Source organism: Callorhinus ursinus, unplaced genomic scaffold (assembly GCF_003265705.2).
Source record: "Callorhinus ursinus isolate GAN/ISIS: 27379988/994484 unplaced genomic scaffold, GSC_fseal_2.0 scaffold4, whole genome shotgun sequence".
NCBI lineage: Eukaryota > Metazoa > Chordata > Mammalia > Carnivora > Otariidae > Callorhinus > Callorhinus ursinus.
In genome coordinates this window covers 41,932,695-41,954,836 of record NW_027397066.1, presented here as the reverse complement: position 1 = coordinate 41,954,836, position 22,142 = coordinate 41,932,695, and the positions used below count along the sequence as shown (strand labels likewise).

The window sequence follows — 22,142 nt, the reverse complement described above, 5'->3', positions numbered from 1 at the left end:
CACAGGATGATAGCATTGCCTACCATGTTTTTGATTCAAGAACCTTCCTGATTCTGTCTACAATTAAGAAGTTTTGAACACTTGAGCTATCTCTATTTGCTAGCCTAACCGATCGTTTCTTCCCCACGGTGGTGATGGTCAGTGAGCTTTGAGGGTCAGAAATATTTCTGTGATTTTTCTGAGGTCAGATTAGAGCTGAAACTGCAGGAAACCAACATCTTTGTGGCTGGCTGGATAAGCTAGTTTGGGCTGAAAGCATGGAACGGCAAAAACAGATTCAAAAATTCAGTTTGTATCTTCTTGGTTTACCAGCTGTATGGTTTTGGGCAGGAGGCAGAGCTTTTAATTCGTTTTCTTAAATGTGTAACAAAAGGGACTGTAGCCCACACTGGGTGGCTTTGGGAGTTCTAAATGAGAATGGAAGAAGAGGGCATGTGAGGCATGTGAAGGCCCTGTGGCTGCAAACAGCTATAAAATGTAGATTACTATTTGTGCAACACATGAGTGCTTTCTGGAAGCTCCAAATCCAGCACAAATTCCCACCTGTATACTTTGAGTGCCCCCTCATGAGACCTTCAGATCATGTGTAAATTAGAAGAAAGCACCCCCTTGGCAAGTGGACAGAGTTCTTTTTTTTTCTTTTCTTTCTTTCCGCCCCCACCCCCACCCCCAAGAAAGGGCCCCTTCCTATTGGCAGATGCATCCTCTGCTGGCACATGGCTGGGACAGCAGAGAACTAGCTGAATGTCAGCCCCCTGAAGCCCTCGGTTGGCCCTCTTTGTGCAGGAGCCAAACTGTCCAACTATGTTTATTTCCCCTAAACCTTTTAATCTGCTCAGAAATGCAATTAGCTTTCCAGGAATTGGATTGGTTCTAGAAGTAACATTTCCTGCTAGAAAGACATGGGCTTGAAGTCAAACACATTTTTCATGTTTTGATCTGCCATTTACTAATTGTGATAGAATGACTTCAAGGAAAAGCATCTTGGTGGTCTTGTTATGTGACCTTGGGTAAGTGATTTAGCATCTCTAGATCTGTTTCCTTATCTGTAGAATAGAGAACACCAACACGTTCATCCCCAGAGTTGGTGGTATTAAATGTGGGAGATACCATGTCTGGAAGGGTAGTACAGGACTCAATAAGTGTCCATTTCCTCGAGTGCCACTTCTGCCACCTCCAAACATGGCTCTTTGGTTTTCCGCGGGATAGGAAACCTACTCTTCATAACTAGTTCTTCAAATCACAATTTTGACAAGATAATGACTTCAGTGCTAACAAGGTCCAAGAAAAGTGTTGTTGACTAGAACTTCAAAATGGGGGAAAGAAACCACACTTTAGTTTAAACCATAAGACTGTTTCTTATCAAAGCATGTCTTCTCAAAACAAATCAATACTATTAACACTGAGAGTAGACATCAGCCAAATCTTCTGGTTTGCAGTGGAACAAAGACCCTTTACCCAAAAATGTCAGTTTTATATAATACAATTGATGGTCAATAAAGAATAGACTGGCCAGCCAAATTACAATTCAGTTAATAGAAAAAGCTGTCCTCTGAAAATCGGTTCTCAGTATCCTACTTTTCAAAATCCTCTACTATAATTAACAGAATCCTCTATCATTGACAGGCAAACGGGAGAATGGGGAAAACTGTGAACGGAGCCCTCATAGGGTATTTCGGGACAGTTGGCAGAGTAGAGAGAGCTACTAGTTGTTTCAAGAGTCTGAAACTAATACCTGAATCCACAGTGATTTCTACAATGTATTTGGGTCTATCTTCACTTGAAGAGGCCGAAACCAAACTGCCAAGTTCACCTATAAAGCATAAAATTGATAGTCTCCTTCTAGTAGGTCACTGGCTGATTTTTATGAGAGGTGTATGTTTATATTTGAAAACTCACTGTACACAACTTGAGATAATTTTCAAAGTTCAAAATGTAGTGGTCTTTCTCTGTAACATACTTTTTCTTTGCCAGGAACATAAACGCATGCCCATGTGGGTATTTCCTTGGAAGCTTTCTAGAGGGTCCTTTTGTTCAATCTAGATGGAGGTCTACCTGATTATCTGTATTTATATTATGATAAACTATTCATAAATTAAATGCTTAGCATCTTAATACAAATGTAAAATTCTAGAACAGTTCAGATCCAAAGGATGTTAGCCCCAAATTCCATCATGGAAAGATGTGGGTCCTTAAAGTTTGTGATATACTCTGCAGCTTCACTTCCCAGTCTCTTGTTTCTATTTTTGGCAGGGTAGAAGCTTGATTTGAACAACTTGAAGTCCACATTGCTCTAATAGATCTGGAGACTGTTTTTATTCCCTCAGGAATAATTGGACAGATTAAAATGTTTGACCCCAGTGATTTCAGTGTGGTTCTCTGGTGATAGATTTTAGCCACGAATAGGTTGAGTGATAAATTGGATGGCTGGCAAGTGGCCAAAGTTTAAGTTTCACTTATTTTTTTTCTATTCCCTTTCTTTGCTTTCTCTTCCCTAGGGACTGTTGAATTTCTAGAGGAGTAAAATGAGTAAGAATCAAATGGGTTGAAACCCAAAAGGCAACCTTAGAGCGCACCAAGTGATAGAAAGTAGGAGCCAGGGCCAGATTCAGGATTCAGCCAGGGTAGTAGGAGTCAAAACTAAACACTGAAGTTTTGAAAGGTTAGTAGTAAAGACAGAGCTTTTAACATGTAGGCAAACCCTAAATTCAGTCGAAAATCATTAAGAGCACATGATGAGCAAGTAGTAACTTAAGACATTAACCTACCTCAAGGATCTTATAATTTTAGCGTTCAGTTTGTGAGTGAGAGAGAGAGAGAGAGTGTGTGTGTGTGTGTGTGTGTGTGTGTGTGTGTGTGTGTGTGTTGGAGAAGCAGGTGTGAAAATGGATGATAAAGTAAGGGATATTAAAATTCTCTCAATTTTTATAAGTGTCAAGCCAAAATGCATCCATCCAGCTTTACTAAAGATACTTGTCATAAACACTCATGGTATTTCAGGCAGAGAGATCTGGTCAGAGAAATCATTAACAGTATACAACTTTCAAACTTCGTTCTTCAATGAACCACCAAAATCAGAAAGACTATAAAACCCAGGGAACAGGATGACATTTTTACATAGGTAGTTGGAATTAAAAGTTTAATTGTTGAAATATTCCTGCATCCTCATTCAAGTGTTCATTAAGAGCCTCCTAGACACCAAGCATTCATCATGGCTCCCAGTAGGGATTTATCATTTTAGGCATATAGTTAGAGCTAAAAGAGAATCCAATAGGTTCTATTTAAAGGTTTTAACCTGTTAAGGTAATAGGGAAAAAAAAAACATTGATGTGGCTTATTGTTGTCCATCGGAATCCATCACTGTGTTTATCGAGGTGGTATTTCAGCTTACCCCTTGAGCTATATATGAGTTTTGGGAATATTTTTTGGTTGTGTTGGCTATCCTTTGATGGCTTGTTTGCCTGGTTATATCTTCATTATAGCATGCCAGTAAACAAAACTAAGAATTCAATTGCTAGTATTTTAGATGAAAAGGATTTGTGCAACACATTATAGTCTCCCACACACACTGTGGAAGATCAGGATAAGTGGATCCTGTCCAGTGGAGGAGATGGCAATGAGTCTTAATTTCTCCCCTTATCCAAGTCCAAATGATTTCAGCAGAAAAAGAAACCTTATTTTACCTGTTTCCCTGGGGGATTGGCGTAACTAGTTTCCACTACCCGCAGACTTTATCCCAGACCATTCTCTGCACAGCATTTAAGGAAGGATGGGGAAGATGACTCAGCTACCCTGGGAGCAAAGACACCTGGTCATCCAGACATCAACAATGAAATGATTTCAAGAATTCACAAGGCAATGATTGGTCAGTGGGCAGATTGTGCAAAGCAGATTGTGTAATTTTTCCAATTAAAATCTGTGAGATGGAAGGGATTAGGGTAGTTCTCACCCATGGCCACACTTTGGGATTGCCTCGGGGAGCTTTATGAAAACCCCAATGTTTAGTAGACCAACCCCAGAGATTCTGATTTAATTGGTCTGGAGTGCCTGATAGCCTGGATCTTAGAAATCTTCCCAGGTCATTCTATTCAACGAAGTTGAGAACCACTGGATAGCGTAACAAGCATGTTGATACACTGATAGCAGTGTTATTTAACACTATATCTCAAAAACCTTAAAAATGTGTATTTACTTGGTCCAGTTATGGAAAAGCAATACGAAAACTGAATATATAGGTATCTACATGTCTCTGCATTGAAAAATTGGAAGAATAAATAGATTTGCATGGGTTTTTTTTGGGAATAGAGTTTTTATAGGTTATTTTCATTTTCCTATGTTTTCAAAAATTTCTTCCCTGAACCTCTGTTGGTTTTGAAATTTAAAAAGACCATTTATATTGGACTCTAATGAAACAAACATTTCATGAATACAGCATGTCCTCACCCTTATATGGAAGACATGGTCTCAGGGAGTTTTGATCTAGTCAAAGACACACACCAATGTCCATCAGCACTCTGTGTCCTATATGGTAAACACCAGGGTCTTGGGGTAAAACAGGTGCAGCTCATACTGTCCTTGTTTGTCTGCCTGTCTTTCTTCTGTGCTAGATGGCTAACTAAGAGGGAAGAGTCTTAAGAGCACCTAGCACCTGTGCCTTATATTTTGTGGACGTTAGCCATCACTCGAATGTTTGTGGAATGAATGAATGAGAGAAGAAAGAGACTCCTCTGACACTTCAAAGGAGAAAATGGGATTAGGGGCAGGACTTCAGTGAATGAGTCGGATTTGTTTGGATGGTGGCCACTCCAGGTGAGAAGCCAGTTTGGACAAAAACCTGGGGTAAAGGTGGGTTTGACATGAGGAGGGACAGTTTGTGGACCTGCTCAATTGCAGAGAGCCTTGTCTGGAGCAGCAACTGTGCCAAACCAAAGGAATCGAGCAGAACAATAGAAGGTGGGCCTGGTGAGAGAGATGGAGAAAGAAGAGGCTTCCAGGGATCTAAGAAGTAAATAACAGGGTCCCTCACTTTTCCTGTGCATAGAAGCAACCCCTCCGTCCATTTGCATAACACGATTTGGGGGAAAGGAAATAGGATTCACAGAAGGGGAAAGGTGGTTTCCTTTCAATATAGTGAAATTTTAGCAAATAGAAACAGGCTGATAAAATAGGATTTTTGTTTGTTTCATGCAGAAAGATTTGGCACAGGAGAGTCCAATATCTTTGCATGGCACGTTCTCAAACAGAGTGAGGAAGAACACACTTCCTCAACATCTGAGTGTCAAGTATTCTGTCAGGAGGGCTCTTCACACCCAGCTCAGAAAGGGCCCGGAGAAAGTCCAGCGTTTCATAGTTATCCTAAGAGCTGGAATGGAATGCACTTTGAGGAATGAAGGAAATGCTTTAAAATGTCATCTGGGAATGATTTCTGCTCAAATGCCTTCCCGCCGTCCTCCACCCCCACCCCCATGCCAAGGAGTCACCTCCAGAGAGCCCCTGGGGTTGTGCAGGCACTCAAAGACTCGTCCTGAGCAGATGGAGAGCTAGGTTGCTTTCAAAACCAGTCAGAAAACTTCCCTGGGCAGCAGTCAGTATTTAAAAACCCTCACCACTATGAAATCCACCCTTTTCCAGTTCTCCTAAAAAACATTTCCTAGTCAATCCTGAAATAGAAAGTACGGTTGATCCATAGCCCAGTTTCCCGAAAATGAGAAGCTAAACGTTGGTTATTTCCAAGGGTTTTAAAGGTAAAGATGGCAATTCTGAATGGAACCAAGAATTGCAGAGACCAAATGTTAACCAGAAAGACCACCTCTCCCCCCGACACCCTCCACCACCACCACACACACCCAAATCCATGGACAGTGGATGGAAAACTCAAATCATCTGTGGCATGAGAATTGTCTGCACTCCCTCCCCCAGAGTGTCCAGGAAAACAACTCCATGACCCTGAAGATGTCGAAGCCTCAGAGAATGGATAAACTATTCTGACGTCTCCGTGAAGAATGGACCTGGCATCTGGACCATGCCCGAGCCCTCCGCCATCCCTCATTAACCACTGTCAACTTCACATCTGGTTGCGGCTTTAGGCTCCTGAGCTGTCACCCCAGGGAGCAGCACTGGTATTTATCAGGCACTCCTGCCTATCTTAGGCTCTTCCTAACTAAACAGTGGAGGCAATTCTTCTAGTTACTGGAAGCTCTGGAATTTCATGAGGTTTAGACCTGCAAGGTGCTGTGCCAAATTTAAAGGTGGCCCTCGGGACACCCTTCTAGGAGGGTGTGGTGTGAGCACATGCTGGGAGGCACCTGAAACCACCATAACCCCACCCACCTTGTTTCTGTTTCTATTAAATCATGGCAAAAATCTATGAAAAGGAAAAAGACTTTGTAGGAGTACTGTGGTGAAGGGCATATTATTTGGAGTCAGGACTCTGACTTTAAATTCTATCTCTGCTGCTTATGGGGTGACCAGCACATCCTGGTTTACGTGGGGCTGACCTGGTTTTTTTAAACGGGAAATCCCTCGGGGCACCTGGGTGGTTCTGTCGGTTAAGCGGCAGGCTCTTGATTTCGGCTCAGGTCATGATCTCAGGGTCGTGGGATCGAGCCCTGTCTTGGGCTCTGTATTCAGCGAGGAATCTGCTTGTCCCTCTCTCTCAGCTCCTCCCCTCACTCTTTGGCTCTCTCATTCTCTTGCTCTCAAATCTTAAAAAACAAAAAACAAAACAAAAAAAAACCACACTGGAAATCCTTCATTCCAGGACCCCAGTCAGTCCTAGGCAAACTGGGATGGTTGGTCTCCTTAGATGTTAACTGTGTAACCCTGGGCATGTGAACTTTTGTATTAGGTTTCCCCATCTGCACAACAGTGATAATATTATCTGCCTCATTATGTTGGTGGGAGGATTAAATGAAAGAGGGTAAAGTGCTTAGACCTGCCTGACCCATGTTAAGGACTACGTGTGTGCGTTTATTATAAGATAACTTGACAGTTATATGGTTTCGATTGACAACAAAATTGCAGACTGAGGAAATATGTTTGACTCTCAGCTCCTTTGCTTACTGCTGTGTCATCTGGGATAAGTTACTTAACTTCTCTCAGCCTTGTTTGCCCCATTTGTAAAATGGGAATACTAGAACCTGCTGGGGCAGTATTTGGTCCCATACACCGCAAAACCGTGCCTGGTGGTAAAGACCAAGCACAGAACAAAGGACAGCTCAGGTGGTTACGGTTATGACTTGCTGTTAACCGGAGAGACCATGTATCCCTAGCCAGTGTGGGACCGGTGGGTCTGCCTCTTTTCTCCCTCTGATAGAGTAGAATCGTCTTATCCACAGGGGATACATCCCAACACCTGGAGTAGATGCCTGAAACTGCTGATAGTACCAAACCCTCTATGTACTGTGTTCTCCTATACATATGTGCCTATGATAAAATTTAATTTATAAATTAGGCACAGTAAGCTATTAACTAATAATACAAAAAAATTATAATGATATACTATAGTTTATGTGAATGATCTCTCTCCAAATCTTATGGTATGGTACTCACCCTTGTTCTTGTGACAGAGACGATGAAACGCCATGTGACGAGTGGGGTGAGTGACGCAGGCATGGTGTAGCATGAGGCTACCACTGACCTTCTAACTGTTATGTCAGAAGGAGGATCATCTGCTTCCCGACTGTTGTTGACAGCGAGTAACAAACCATGGAAACCGAGACAGATAAGGGGAGGATACTGTAAATTCTGTTTTCCACCCAAATGCTGTATATTTATGTTATATATTTGAATATGAATGCCTGGACTAAGGGGTGCCCTCTAGAAGAGGAACAAATCACCTAGAGATGCCCGCACACCCTGAAAGGATCATTTTAAGCCTCTGCCTCTTAGGATGCTTGGGGCCACACCTATTCTTGGAGATAATTAGGGTTTTTTGGAAAGGAAGAATGGCAGGGAGACAGCAAGTCCAAGGGCATTTGGGGACCACTGTACCTGCCTCCCCCACCCACTGACCCACCATACATGCTCTACAGACACAGCCCTGTTGACATGGCAGAAGAGAAGGCATAGAAAATACAAAGCTCACTGCTCGTGCCTATCAACCGCAAGCCTAAACATGCCATTGGGCCCCACTTGGTGGCTCCTGCTGTTGCATTCTTCATAGCACCACTCAGTAGCTGACAGTGGACCATATCTGTAGGAGAGAATATAAGGTTATATGGGGTTCCTGTGGCTCAGTCGGTTAAGCATCCAGCTCTTGATTTCAGCTCAGGTCATGATCTCAGGGTCATAGGATCGAGCCCCAAGTTGGGCTCCACGCTCAGCAGGGAGTCTGCTTGAGATTCTCTCTCTCCCTCTGCCTCTGCCCTTCCCTTCCCTGCCCCGCTCTCTCCCTCTCCTCTCTTTCTAAAACAAATATTAAAAAAAAAAAAAGAATATAAGGTTATAAATAACCTGCTTCTAAGGTGCTCTGCTTTTTCCCTGCCTCCTACGAAGCAGTCGGCTCCGAATCCTCAGTGACCAGTGTGCATGGTATCTTATGGTCCTAAGGTGCATGTCTCAGTTAAAAGCCTTGGGTTCAAATCTCAGTGCCTCTACTTATCAGCTGTGTGACCTTAGGAAAGTTACTTAATCTCTTTGGGCCTTAATTTCTCATTAGCAAATGGTGATAGGGATCTTTCTCATTGAGCAGAGTGAGGACTGAACAGGTTAATCTGTGTAAAGCACGTGGAATAGTACCCGGTGGTACGTCCACTGTCCATGCTGGCTGTAATTATACATCATTTACTCGTGAGTTGAGATTTGAAGGATGAAAAGATGTAGCCACAGATTATCTTACAGACCTAACTCTATAAACAGAAAAAAATAGAAAAGGAGAGCCATTCACATTGGGTTAAAGAATATCTACTTCTTCCCTGCCTCCCGCAAAATACACCCCATAGAGACTGGCCAACTGTTTCTAATGTGTGCATGGCAGCGGGTGATCTGTCCCATAGATCACTGTAGGAACAGATCAGCATCTTGGGTAAACCGAGTCAAGAGTGCTTGCTTAGGTTGTCCATCAGACCTCTTTGTTTCCTGAGCCAATTCTACCTTAAGAGCACCCTGCCCCTCTCCCCACTTCACAGTGCCTGAGTCAAGAGGCTGGTGCTCCAGCTACCCAAAGCTTGGCCTGCATTTCCCTCGTTGCTTTCCTGTGTGTTTTTAATTTTCCCTTTCTGGCATTCATTAACAAGTGAGGCAGGGGTGGTTGGAACTGCTGGGGACATTTTCCCTAGTGGTTTGGAGGCAGAAGAAAGGGACTAATGAGAGGAAGGAGTATGTGGTCGGTGGTGATGTAAGAAGTCCATCGGCTCCCCAGGGGGAGAGCCTTTCAGGCTCAAGTTCATACTCCGGGTCTAAACGAATTCCCAGAGGGTGGGCTTGACCAACTGATGACCTCTCTTACTTATTAACTGATGTTTACTTCACTTGTGACTACACAAAAGTGTTAATGACTTTTTTCATGTATGGTTTCTAGTGGCTTCATGAGTGGCCATGTAATTCGATCCCAGGGAACATGGGTTTTAACTTAGAGGAGGAGAAAAAGTAATCCAGACAAGGAGGAATGACTTTACCTAACATTCTTCGACCAAAGAGATTACTGAAGAAGCTGCAGGTATAGCGAGTGAATTCTAGAAACTATCCAATCTGAACTCAGGAAGATCCCTAAGGAGGCCGTGTGCTCGGGACCAGGCTGCTTGAGAACCAGAGGAAACGTTAATAGGAGTGGTGTTACTGTTACTTGAGTCTTATCCAAGTAACATGATCAGGATTAATTCACAAGGGTGGGTCCTGCTTGAGGGTGGGCTCAGGGAGCTCAAATGGGACTGTTTTGGAAGATGATGATTGATGTATTTATTTTTATCTTAAACACAAGAATTTCTAGTGCTGTGCATTAAAAGGATCATGAAATACTAGTCATCATGTATTTAAAATACATAGCCTGCCTTCTTCGAAAAAAAGAATCCAGGCAGCCTGCAACAAATAAATCACATCTGGGCCAGCACAATTAAAAGTATAAACAGCATCTAATAAAAGGAGCAAGGGAAAACATAGCACAGGGCATTATGCTAAGTGAAATAAGTCAAAGACAAATACCGTATGATCTCACTTAAATGTGGAGTATTAAAAAAAAATGAGTTCCTGTATATAGAGGACAGATTGGTGGTGGACGGGGTGGGGGTGAGTGTGTGAAATGGGTGAAGGGTGTAAAACGGTGCAAATGTCCAGTTATAAAATAAGCCATGGAGATTAAAGTACAGCATGGTGACCGTAGTTAATAATACTGTGTTGCATATTGGAAAGTTGCTAAAAGTAGGTCTTAAAAGTTCTCATTACAAGGAAATGTAACGGTGTAGGTGACGGATGTTAGGTAGACTTATTGTGATCATTTTGTAATATATACAAATATCAAGTCATGCTGTATACCTGAAACTAATAACGTCATAGGTCAACTATACCTCAATAAAATCCATCAAAGGAAAAAAAGCTATCTGGGCCAGCACAATTAAAAGTATAAACAGAGAGCATCTAATAAAAGGAAGAAGAAAAAACGGCTATTTCCCAAATCTCTCAGGCTGCTGACATAGCCACGTCTATGAGTGCTGTCGGCACAGTGTTGAGAATCTCATGGTGAGCAAGACAAGCTGGACTTTCAATCTCACAGAAGCCATGTTCTTTTGGGGGGAGACACGTATTTACAAGGGAAGCAAGCAGACACACAAAATAATTTCCAAAGATGTTAAGTGCCAGGAAGTAAAATCAGGTGCTGGTGAGGGAGGTGGTTCATTTTAGATGGACCATCAATCTCTGAGGAGGTGACTTTAAGCCTTCCACTGTCAACTTCATCACTCAAGTGTTGGCGTCAGATTTCTCAATGCCCAATGATCTCCTGCCCCCATGGGCACGGCTTAATCCTGCTGAACCTCGGAAGTGGGTCAGGGACCGGAAGTCGGGTGTCTTGGGTTTTATCTCCTGCACACTCCCAGCATCAGTCCTGCTCTTTGGTCTCACTTCAGCTCTGTTTCTCCCCCATCAGTGTCACTTGGGACAAAGTCTGCACTGAGCCCAATAATGCTGGTACCTGCCACGTACTTGCATCCTTGGGGCCTTTGAAAGTAGCATTCATATCTAGACTGCGGACCAACAGCCTTCATTTTTCTAGATTCAGCTCCAGTTTCACGTCCTCTGGGAAGCCTTCCCTGGTTACCTCCAAGCAGAGCGAGTGGCCCCTTCCTCTGATCTCTCAACACTTGGCTTGTACCTCTATCTCCCTCAGATAATGGGGCACGGTGACTTTTCTGTTTCCATGGCCCTCTCCTTGAGTGCATACACTGTGTAGAGTGGTTTTGTTTTGTTGTGCATCCATATTGTCTAACATCATGCCTGATATACAGTAACTATGCTAATTGGTGCTCACTGCTCCTATATTCCAGTACTGATGGGCACCTTGGGTGAATCTTTAAATCTTACAGTAAACATTATTGTGCCCATTTTATATCTAGGAAATGAGGCTCAGCGATTAAGGAATTTGTTCAAAGTCACAGAGCAGGAAGGTGGCAGACTTAGGATTCCCATCCAGATGTTTTAAACTCGAAAGCCTGTGCTGTTTCCACTTCACTTTCTTAGGAAGCACTCTGTAAGTGCATATTGAATGAAAAACAGTATTTTAAAATCACTTGCCCTGCTCTACCAGCATAATCCATCAAAAGAAGATGTATGGTAACTGTTACTTAATTCTATGTGTGTACTAGAATTGGGGGGAAGTGAAAAGGGGAAGAGAAATGAAAAAGTCTTCCCTCTTCCCTCCCATTTTTCTGCTCTAGAGTTGGAATGAGGGAAAGTAAAAGGAACATCCTGAGCTTACTGAAAGGAAAAAGGGAGACAGGCTTCCTATCACAATCACGATAATTGTGTTGTCGGGACCATGGGGGTGAATCCATCCATCCCCCGTTTGATAATTTCACTAAAGTGAACGCCGAAAGGGTGACTGTTGCTTAGTTCAGCTCCACAAATGTGGACTGAGTGCCTGCCCTAGCAAATGTACATGCTATTCAGACCCTCTAAGATGCACCTGGGTAAGCAAGACTTTGTCCCTTTATGGACGCTGGAGCAAGACTTGCCCAGAGCTAACTGGTTGGCTGGGGCAGAGCTCATGTGCCTCAAAGGTAGGCGGGGAGAGACGTGGGAATCTACAAGCTGACTCTTTCCCCAGCACCAATGTGAGTACCAGTGAAGGAGTCCTCACTCTCCTAGAAGGATCAAGATTTCACAGTTTGGTTCTATTGGCTAAGGTATGGAACCAGACTCTTCCTAGCCTCCCTTTGGAGCGTGCGTTCTGTAGAGAAAAAACAAGGAGGAGGGAGGGAATGCGGATAGGTTGTGCCAGGAAAAAAAAAAAAAGTTGCTTTAAGTAGGGTGGTCAAGGAAGGTGGATTTTAATCACGGACCTGAAGATAAGGGAACAGACCAGGTGGGAACCTAGAGACAGGGACAACAGCAGAATGCAAAGCCCCCTAAAGCAGGAATGTGCTGGGCCCTGTGAGAATCAGCAGGAGGTAAATGAGGGGTGGGGATGAAGGCAGAAGCAATGGGACAGAGAACACAGGACCTTGTGAGCCATTGTGAGTACCTTAGGCTCTGTGGAGAATAGATGGGGAAGGGAGACAGGTGTAGAAGCCCAAGAGGCTGTTAGGCTGCTGCAATAATCCAGGCATTGATGATGGTCTCTTGGACCAGGATGGTGGCAGTGGAAGTGATGAGAAGTAGTTGGATTCCGGGTATATCCGGAATATCTGGTTGTATTTGGAGTGCTGAGAGAAATAAAGGAATTGGGGATGACTCTGAGGTTTTTGACCTGAACAACAGGGAGGATGTAAGGTGCTGTTCAATAAAGCTGGGAAGATGTGCGAAGAGCTGGTTTGGCAGGGAAGCTTAGGGTGTTTGGATAGGTTAAGTTCAAGGTGCCTATGAGATGTGGAAATGAAGACGTGAAGGAAGCAGTTTGATATATGAACCTGGAGTGCAGGGAAAGTTCTGGGCTGGAGGCCAGGCCATGGGAGGGGAGAAAGCATGGAACCCCACAGCCTGGATTCCAATCCCAGCTCCACTCTATGGACCTAGACAAGGTCTTCTTCCCTGCTGGCTTCCGTATCCTCATCTGTGAAGTGGAGGTGGCGCCGTGACTATTACAGGACAGTCGTGAGGGGTAAAGAATACCACACATGTAGAGCATAACACAGTACACAGTAGATCAATAGGTAATAGCTGTCTTCTCCCCTACCCCCTTCTGGCTTGCCAGACCCTGTAGGGAGCCCACGATCCTTACAGATTGGGCAAAGTCTAGAATGTCAGGATGAGGAATTGGGACTATCTGGTAAGCACTGGGAAATATTTCTACAGGAAAGTTTTTGAGTCAAATGAATTGGCAAAGTTAGGATAGATTGGATGGGGAGAAAGACCAGGTGCAGGGAGATGGGCTTGGTTGTGTTACAAAGCAAGGGAGATACAGGGTCGGGAGGGCCAGGGTGCTGGCACGGGAAATGGAGCACGCATGTCTGAGGCCCACTTTCAGTCTGCAGGGTCACCAGCACCTTGATAAAGCTTTCTCGGAGCTGGAGCACTATGGGTTCCTGGGAATCTCAATGTCCTATCCCCCTGCTGCCTCATCCAAGGACACAAACAAGAGCCTATTGCTGTCTCATGGTGACCATGTCTCTTGCAACAGTCCCCTGGCCTGGCCCCAAGGACCCTGAGCAAAGTTTGAGTCACTCTTCCTGTTCAGTGGAGCAGCTGAAGCCTAAGACCCAGCCATTGGCAGAGGAGCTTGCTTCCCTCCAGAGCCCCCTGATCTTGATTCTCTTTGCCTGAAAGAGCAAATACACCCATTAGGGTTGAATGGCTCCCTTTCTCATTATGTAATAGCTTAGGGCAAGTAATTAGCTCTCTTAGCAGTGAAAGACAGTTGAGAACTTAAGTCTCCTTCTCTGACTTCTTTGATCAGAAATAGGGCTGGATAGAAAATCCCAAGTAAAATATTAAAATGCAAGTAGAACTGATAAGTACATTCAACAAGGTTGCAGGACACAAGGTTAACTTACAAAAATCAATTGCGTGTCTAAAGTATGTCATGGACGGTCATGTCTTCTGTGAATAGAAATAGTTTTATTTCTCCCTTTCCGATCAGTATGCTGTTTACTACTTTTTCTTGCCATATTGCACTGGTAAGAACCTCTAGCGCAATACTGAAAAGGAATAGTGAGGAAGGATATCTTTGTGTTGTTCCTGATTTCAGTGAAAAAGCATTCACCTTTCAGCATTAAACATGATGTTAGCTGTGGATGTTTTATAGATATTCTCAAGTTGAAGAATTTCCTTTTTATTCCTACTTTGCTGAGAGGTATATGCATATAATGAATATTGAATTTTATTAAATTATTTTTGTACTTATAAAAAAAATAGGGCTGGGGCAAATCATGAAAGGGGACCCCCTTTTGGAGCCACCCTCCCTATGCATGCACACACACACCCTCACTCAAGTGGGGACAGAGGGAGATTGTGAAAGAGTAAAAGGAGGGTAGCATTGCCTCAAAGAGGGTTGAAAAGAGAGAAATGTGTCAGACCTACTCACATTGGCCGTGTTTGTTTGTTTTAATTCCCAGAGGTAGAAATTGTCACCCCTTGAGATAGATCTGGCCTACAGATGTGTTTGGTTTGACCCATGCCATGGGCTTTAAAATGTTGAATTTGTTAACTTTTAAAAATCAAGAGACTGCACATTAGGAGCTGGATTTCAGCTTATAAAGTTTTAATTCCAGCAACACTAGGCTGTTTTTTTTTTCTTGAGGTATAACTGACATATATTAGTGATTAATTTCAGGTATAAGACATAATGATTTGATAGTGTGAAATGATCACCACAGAAAGTCTAGTTAACATCAATTGCATAGTTACAAATTTTTATTTCGGGGAGGAATTTTAAGATTTACTCTTCTACCAACTTTGAACTACGCAATACAGTATTATTAACTGTAGTCACCATGCTCTGCATTACATCCCTATGACTTATTTTATAACTGATGTTTTTAACTTTTTGATCCCCTTTGCCCATTTTACCTACCCCCACATTCCCTCTGGCAAACCCCAATGTGTTTCTATCACCCTGAGGGGTTTTTTTTTGTTCTGTTTTTGCTACTGTTATTTTAGATTCCACATATAAGTGAGATCATACAATATTTGTCTTTCACTTACGGCATTTAGCATAATGGACCTAAAAGTCCACCCATGTTGTCACAAATGGCAAGATTTCCTTCCTTTCTATGTTCAATAATATTTTATTGTATATATATGCCACATTTTCTTTATCCATTCCTTTATTGATGGACACTTAACATTGTTTCCATTTCCTGGCTTTTGTGAATAATGCTGCAGTGAACACAGGGTGTGGATGTTTTTTTGAATTGGTGTTTTGGTTTTCTTCAAATAAATACCTAGAAGTGAACCGCTGGATCATATGGTATTTCTATTTTTAGTTTTTTTGAGGAAACTCCATACTGTTTTCTAGAGTGGCTGCATCAATTTACGTTCCCATGAGCAGCGCACAAGGATTACCTTTTCTCCATATCCTCACCAATACTTCTTTCTTGGTCTTTAGGAATAGCCATTCTAACGTGATATATCAAAGATATCTCATTGTGGTTTTCATTTGCATTTCCCTGACGATTAGTGATGTTGAGTATATTTTCATGTACCTGTTGGTCATCTGTATATGCCCATTTTTAATCTGATTGTTTTCTGCTATTGCATGAATTCTTTGTGTATTTTGGATATTAACCCTTTATCATAATTTGCAAATATTTTCTTCCATTTTGTGGCTTGCCTTTTCATTTTGGTGATAGTTTCCTCTGCTGTGCAGAAGCTTGTTAGTTGGATACAGTCCCGCTTGTTGATTTTTGCTTTTGTTGCCTTTGCTTTCGGTGTCAGGTCCAAAAAAGTCATCACCAAGACTGATGTCAAGGAGCTTACTGCTTGTTTTCTTCTAGGAGTTGTATGGTTTCAGGTCTTACATTCAAGTCTTTAATCCATTTTGAGCTAATTTTTGGATATGGTGTAAAACAGTGCTCCAGCTTCATTCTTTGGCATGTGGCTGTCCAGTTTTCCCAGCACCACTTATTGAAGAGACTGTCCTTTTTTCATTGTATATTCTTGCCGACTTTTGTCATAAATTAATTGGCCATATATGCGTGGGTTTGTTTCTGGACTCTCTTCTGTCCCATAGGTCCATATATCTGTTTTTATGCCAAGCCTATAATGTTTTGATTGCCATGGCTTTGTAAAATAGTTTGAAATCAGGCAATGCCTACAGCTTTGTTCTTTCTCAAGATTACTTTGGCCATTGGAAGTCTTTTGTGGTTCCATACAAATCTTAGATTATTCTATTTCTGTGAAAACTGGCATTGAAAGTTTGATAGGGACTGCATTGAATCTAGATTCCTGTAGGTGGTGTGGACACTTTAACAATATTAATTCTTCTAAGCCATGAGCACAGAATAGCTTTCCATTTATTTGTACCATCTCCAATTTCTTTCATCAATGTCTTACAGTTTTCAGGGTACAGATCTTTCACCTCTTTGGCCAAATTTCTTCCAAGGTATTTTATTTCTTTTGATGCAGTTATAAGTGGAATTGTTTTCTTAATGAATTATCAGAAATTGTTAGTATATAGAAACACAACAGATTTTTGTATATTGATTTTATATCCTGCAACTTTACCAAATTCATTGACTAGTTCTAATAGTCTTTGGGTGGAGTCTTTAGGTTTGCCACAATATCACGTCATTTGCAAACAGTGACAGGTGTATATCTTCCTGTCCAGTTTGGATGCATTTTATTTCTTTTTCTTACCTAATTGCTCTTAGGTTGGTCTTCCGGAGACAAGGACCAGCAAAGGCCTGGAACAGCTGCTGGCCGCTTGAAATGGGGCAGCATACCTCACCACGGTCACCCGGCCTCACCATCCTCGTCTCCTCACTTCGCTAGCATATGAGTTTATAAGACTTGGCTTAAAGTAGGATCAGACTGGGCAGTTAATAAACTAATAAACTCAATACGAAGAACAGACTTGATGTTTACCTAGTTCAGAGGTGAACAAAGAGAAAGAATGTGAGGGAAGTTAGATCAAAGGGAGGTTGCGTAGTTAGCCAGACTATTATGATGAGGTATTGAGGCTCTTACTTACAGGCAATGTATATTCTTCTATCCTAAGTGGTTAAGCTCACTGTCAGAAGGCAACCCTCCACTGCAAAGCAGCTCGTGCTTCCTGGTTGGCTGAATTCAGCAGGACACCCCATCAGAGCCTCTGTGAATTATGTTAGGGTCTATCCAGCTTCAGGTCAACTCCTGGCAGTAGCAAACTCATGGACTCAGGAATTTTTGCAAGAAAGGGGTTCATTTTCTCTTCTTGCTCCCCATCCCCTTGCAGAAAAAAAAAGAAGGCAAAAATTCCATGGCACATCCATTGTTTACTTCTTATATTAAGACTGATTGGCCTCTGCTAACTTTGATATAGGAGCTCAGGATCCCAACAGTTTATTACCAAAAAATAATAATAATTGATTTTCAGAGTTGCTTTGTTAAACAGATGGCATATCCAAAGTGCATAGTTTGGTTGAAAAATGGGTTTTTTATGCTCCTTGTGTTCATCCTTCAAGTTCATGGCCATCACCCATCACCACCTGAGAGTACTTAGTGCTCGGGATAACTAAAAGGGAGAATAAATCCTGCTTGCTTTGAACACAACCCAGAGTTCACTGTATATTCTTGTACCGGCCAATGCTAATCAGCTCTTCCTCACTCCTCCCCTCTTTTGTGCTTATAAATCAAGAGGCCTCAGTATTAGTCACCACAAAAGAGATAATTAGTAAGTACAAGCTGCTACCTTCATAGATCATTTTGTGCCTTGGATTCAAGCTAAGCCAAGAAACTGGAGGAAGCAACATCACACAATTATGGGTTGCTTTAGCAAAACATTTTTTATACAAGGCATATGAGTCTGAACGTTTAATTCTAGATTCTGTACCCCTGCCCCCACACACAAACTGTTGTAAGGATAGCTATGATTTGAGGCCAAAGGGAAGATTACTTACCCATTTTATAAGGTTTTCCTTTCCTAGACTAAAAAACGTGACTCTGGAACCCCGAGGACTTGGAACAGCAATTGTTTCTTAATGGTATAGTCTTCAGATTCAGATATTTTAAATACCTTAATCCTCCACAGGGTCATGGCAGCAAAATAAGATGTCCCTTTGTTCCACTGGGATATGCTATGTCCTCCCAGGAAGCCATGACTTACCAGCCATTTGTCCAACTGGGAAATTCATTTCCTGCTCTGGCAGGGCACATGGTCAAGGGCATTGCTGCCCCAAGAAAAGAAAGACTGTTTCCAGTCCAACTAAATAGTCTAGGAACTTCCTTCCCATGCATTGCTAACCAAATATTGCTGGCTTGGGTAGAAGTGTTCCACTCATGTATTTATGACTTTGGAACTGTTCAAATCCATGCTGGCTTTTATTTTTTCCATCACACAGTTCTTCCAATTTTTCAGTTTCCCATATCAGCCAATTTGCTATTTTTAAGCAGAACAATTTCAAGCCAAAGTAGCTAATCAGAACAGTAAAACCTTACCAATTCAAGCAAGGAGCTTGAATTTTTTCGGTGAGAAAAAGACTAGCATTAAAAACTGGAGGCCTTATCTATAAGATAAGGGTATGGGATTGTTTAATCAAAGTCCTTTTCTACTAATATTAAAACCACAATTCATCAGATCTAAGATTCCATTGATCATATGAAACATATTTTATGTACCAACAGTTTTAAATATTGTCAGTTGTTAACATTGTTCCAAAACACCTTTAAAGATTTCCCTGCAGTGTGTGGATTGGTCACATCTGACTCCTAGGAATTTGAAATCCATTCAGACAAATTTGGTGACCTCTCCTGCCCTCTAGTTGTATTGTTTGGCATGAAATAGTTCAATCCTATTGAATGGTCTCAGTAACGAAATATAACACCACTTTTTATCTCCTTGGGGACATCTTTCTTTCTAAGCAAATAAAGCATTTGCTTGTCTCTTTGCAAGAAAATATGGAATTGCTGTCCTCCTAACAATGAATATTTGCTTCATCAACATCAAACTTAGGTGCCACTACTGTTTTTGAGACTTTTTGTAATATGCAGTAACTTTTCATTTCAGTGCTGAATCATAATGTAATCTTTTCTAAGACATTGAATGGCAATTCAATTCAATGGTGTAGTACCAAGAATGGACGCAACTCAATGGAAGTTACAAGATGCCCCCCACCCCGTGACTGTGTCTGCCCTGTTCAGATAATGGTATCCGCATCATGACTGCAGCTTGGTGCAGTAGAAGCTGCATGACTCCATCACCCATGCATTCTAATCTCAGAGAGGTTAGAGTATGAACAAACAAGCATCCCAGAATGGATTGATTACGGAAGTAGCTACAATCTCCTGATAACTTACTATATCTCTGGCAGGGTACTAAAATATCGACCCGACCTCACAGCAGCCCCAAATGTATGTGTAGATTAGGAAGTTTAACCAGGTTAACAAAACTGCCCCAGACTACACAGGTAAATTTCAGAGCAAGGATTCAGAACAAGACAGTAAGCCATTCTATCCACTAGCTCTGTTTCTACAGGCTATGAAACTGTGTGCATATCAACTGTAGACTGCTGTTGGATTCCTTTTACTTTCAAGAATGTGAAGCATCACTCCAAATAGGCTCTCAGAGGGTTATTTAAAATAGCTCAACCACATAAGATTTTCTGTAATGAATTGATAAAAATAATTTATAATTAGCACATCTATTATAAGCAAATGGCCATTTCTCAAAGGGGCTCACCCTCATGATTTCTGCCTTCACAACAACTGTGGGAGCTGGTATGGCCATCTGTAGCTACTTGCTCACCACAGTACAACGAGATCGTCAACTCATCCCCATCTTCTGACCAAAACCCTAAGAGCTGAAATGACTTTCTCAGTGACACATGGATGTACATTCACAGCAAAATACGGACCTAGATCTGCTTATACCTTGGCCTCCTGGCCCTTGGGCCTACTCCTCAACATGGGGGTATGAATGGTTATAGACAATTATGGTTTTCTTTTTATAGACCATGAATGTAGTTTTACTTTCCCAATGTTAGAAGACATGACAATGAATGGGACTTTGGTGCACAGGAGCCCCCGGCCCGTGGTTCTGGCCAGCAGCCTAGAGGTAGAGCATGGAAGCCAGCAAGCTTGCCTCTAGAGAATACTGATGCTAAGTTAACCCCTGTGGCTTTGTGGTGATGGCGATTCTATTTCCACAGACAGTTAAATATGGAGTCTGGGAGGAGCTTTGTGTTTATGTTCAGTGCTTTGGGAACCAAACCCAAAAGAAAGGGCTGAGTGTGACTAAGAGCTTTTGTGGTCAAAATAAACACCAACAAGAGAGAATTACTAAGTCCAAACAGTTGAAGAGTGCCCGCCTCAAACTCTAGTCTTGTAGACACCATGACAACTGTATACATTTGCATGCCAGAGGCCAGTGTAGAGAGTGCTTTAAGAGAATGCAAAAACATCTTTTAAAAATTGTTTTCTCAAGTCATTAAATCATTTAGTTTGTGAGTGTATATTGAGTACCTACATGTGATGGGGGGGTGGGACATAGGAGTGAAAACTCCCACTCCAAGTGCAGCAAGCATGTGTACGTGAAGAAGCTGGGTTGAACAATGAGCAAAGCCAAAGCCTTTTCTGACCTCCTGCTGGTTTTGTTACAGCTGTAAAGGTGCTTCCCACTATGGCCTCACCAAAGACAAGAAGAGGCGCTCTCAAGATGGCTGCCCAGACGGCTGTGTGAGCCTCACAGCAACAGCATTCTCCCCGGAGGTCTCTGCAGCTGCCACTGTCTCCTTGGTGACAAATGAGCCTGGCCTAGACAACCCTGCCTACGTGTCCACAGCGGAGGATGGTCAGCCAGCAGACAGCCCTTTGGACTCTGGCCGGAGCAACCGAACTAGGGGTGAGTCAAATGGGTGGTTGTCTGGGAATGGGCTCCTTGCCTTGAGATTGCCTTCTGTGGAATATTTACTGTAGAAAGTTCTAGAAATGTTTTTTTAGGGGGAAATCATTCTGGCAGTTTCGGCAGCAATCCATGTCTAATTCTCAAAAGTGAGATGAAACCACAAGTACCTCAGATCATTAAAAATGTGTAATCAAACTTAGTAGAAGGGGTAGAGTTGGGCCTGATGATTCACCACCCCATAGCGTTGGCACCTTCCCATCCATGCTGCTCAAGGAAAGCCTTCTACCTTCAGTCCAGCCCAGAAAAAAAAAGAAAAGCAGGTTTTTAAACCATACATATTTCACTGTAGAAAACGGACACAGAACAGAGAAGCAAATCGCATTATTCTTCCACCTAGAAGTAATCACTCTTCTTGTGTTATTGTATATATCCAACCAGGCATGCACATAAAAGAGGATTTTTGTGACTGTAGCTACTGTTTCTTCCTTCTCTCTTGTCCTCAGCACGGCCCTTTGAGCGATCCACTATCAGAAGCAGATCTTTTAAAAAAATAAACCGAGCTTTGAGTGTTCTTCGAAGGACAAAGAGTGGGAGTACAGTTGCCAACCAAGCTGACCAGGGCAGAGAAAATTCTGAAGACACCACTGCCCCTGAAGGTAAGTGACCTCCCCGTGAGTCTGGACATGGGCTGGGCTTCCAGAATGACCTCAGGGGTGATGAGAACCAGACCACCACCCACTTCCTAGGACACCTCTCTTCACAAGGGCATAAAATATTTTTTACCTTGATCAGCCTACTTCTTACATAAGTAACTAAAGGCAGAAATGATTGTTCTCTTTTCACAGAGGGTGAGCAAATAGGTTTTGGAGCCCTTACCTTCAGGTGCTAGCTTAACACATATAAGAAATAATAATAATTAAGTGAAAAGCATTTAGAACATGGCTGGCATGCAGTAAATGCTATGTAAGTATTTTTTTCTTCTTATGACTAGGTATAATGTGTGGTTCTGAGTGTG

The 22,142-nt window shown here is 42.3% G+C and overlaps 1 protein-coding gene across 8 annotated transcripts in view; it reads left to right on the top strand.

The window, feature by feature from the left end:
- The window catches only part of LNX1 (ligand of numb-protein X 1), a 204,718-nt gene that overhangs the window by 148,078 nt on the left and 34,498 nt on the right, over positions 1–22,142 (top strand). For all 8 annotated transcript variants that reach the window (XM_073891663.1, XM_073891666.1, XM_025887334.2 and 5 more), the window contains 2 exons: positions 20,883–21,124; positions 21,631–21,783. In XM_073891663.1, coding sequence (XP_073747764.1) covers positions 20,883–21,124; positions 21,631–21,783 — 395 coding nt within the window. The remainder of the gene's footprint in view (positions 1–20,882; positions 21,125–21,630; positions 21,784–22,142) is intronic.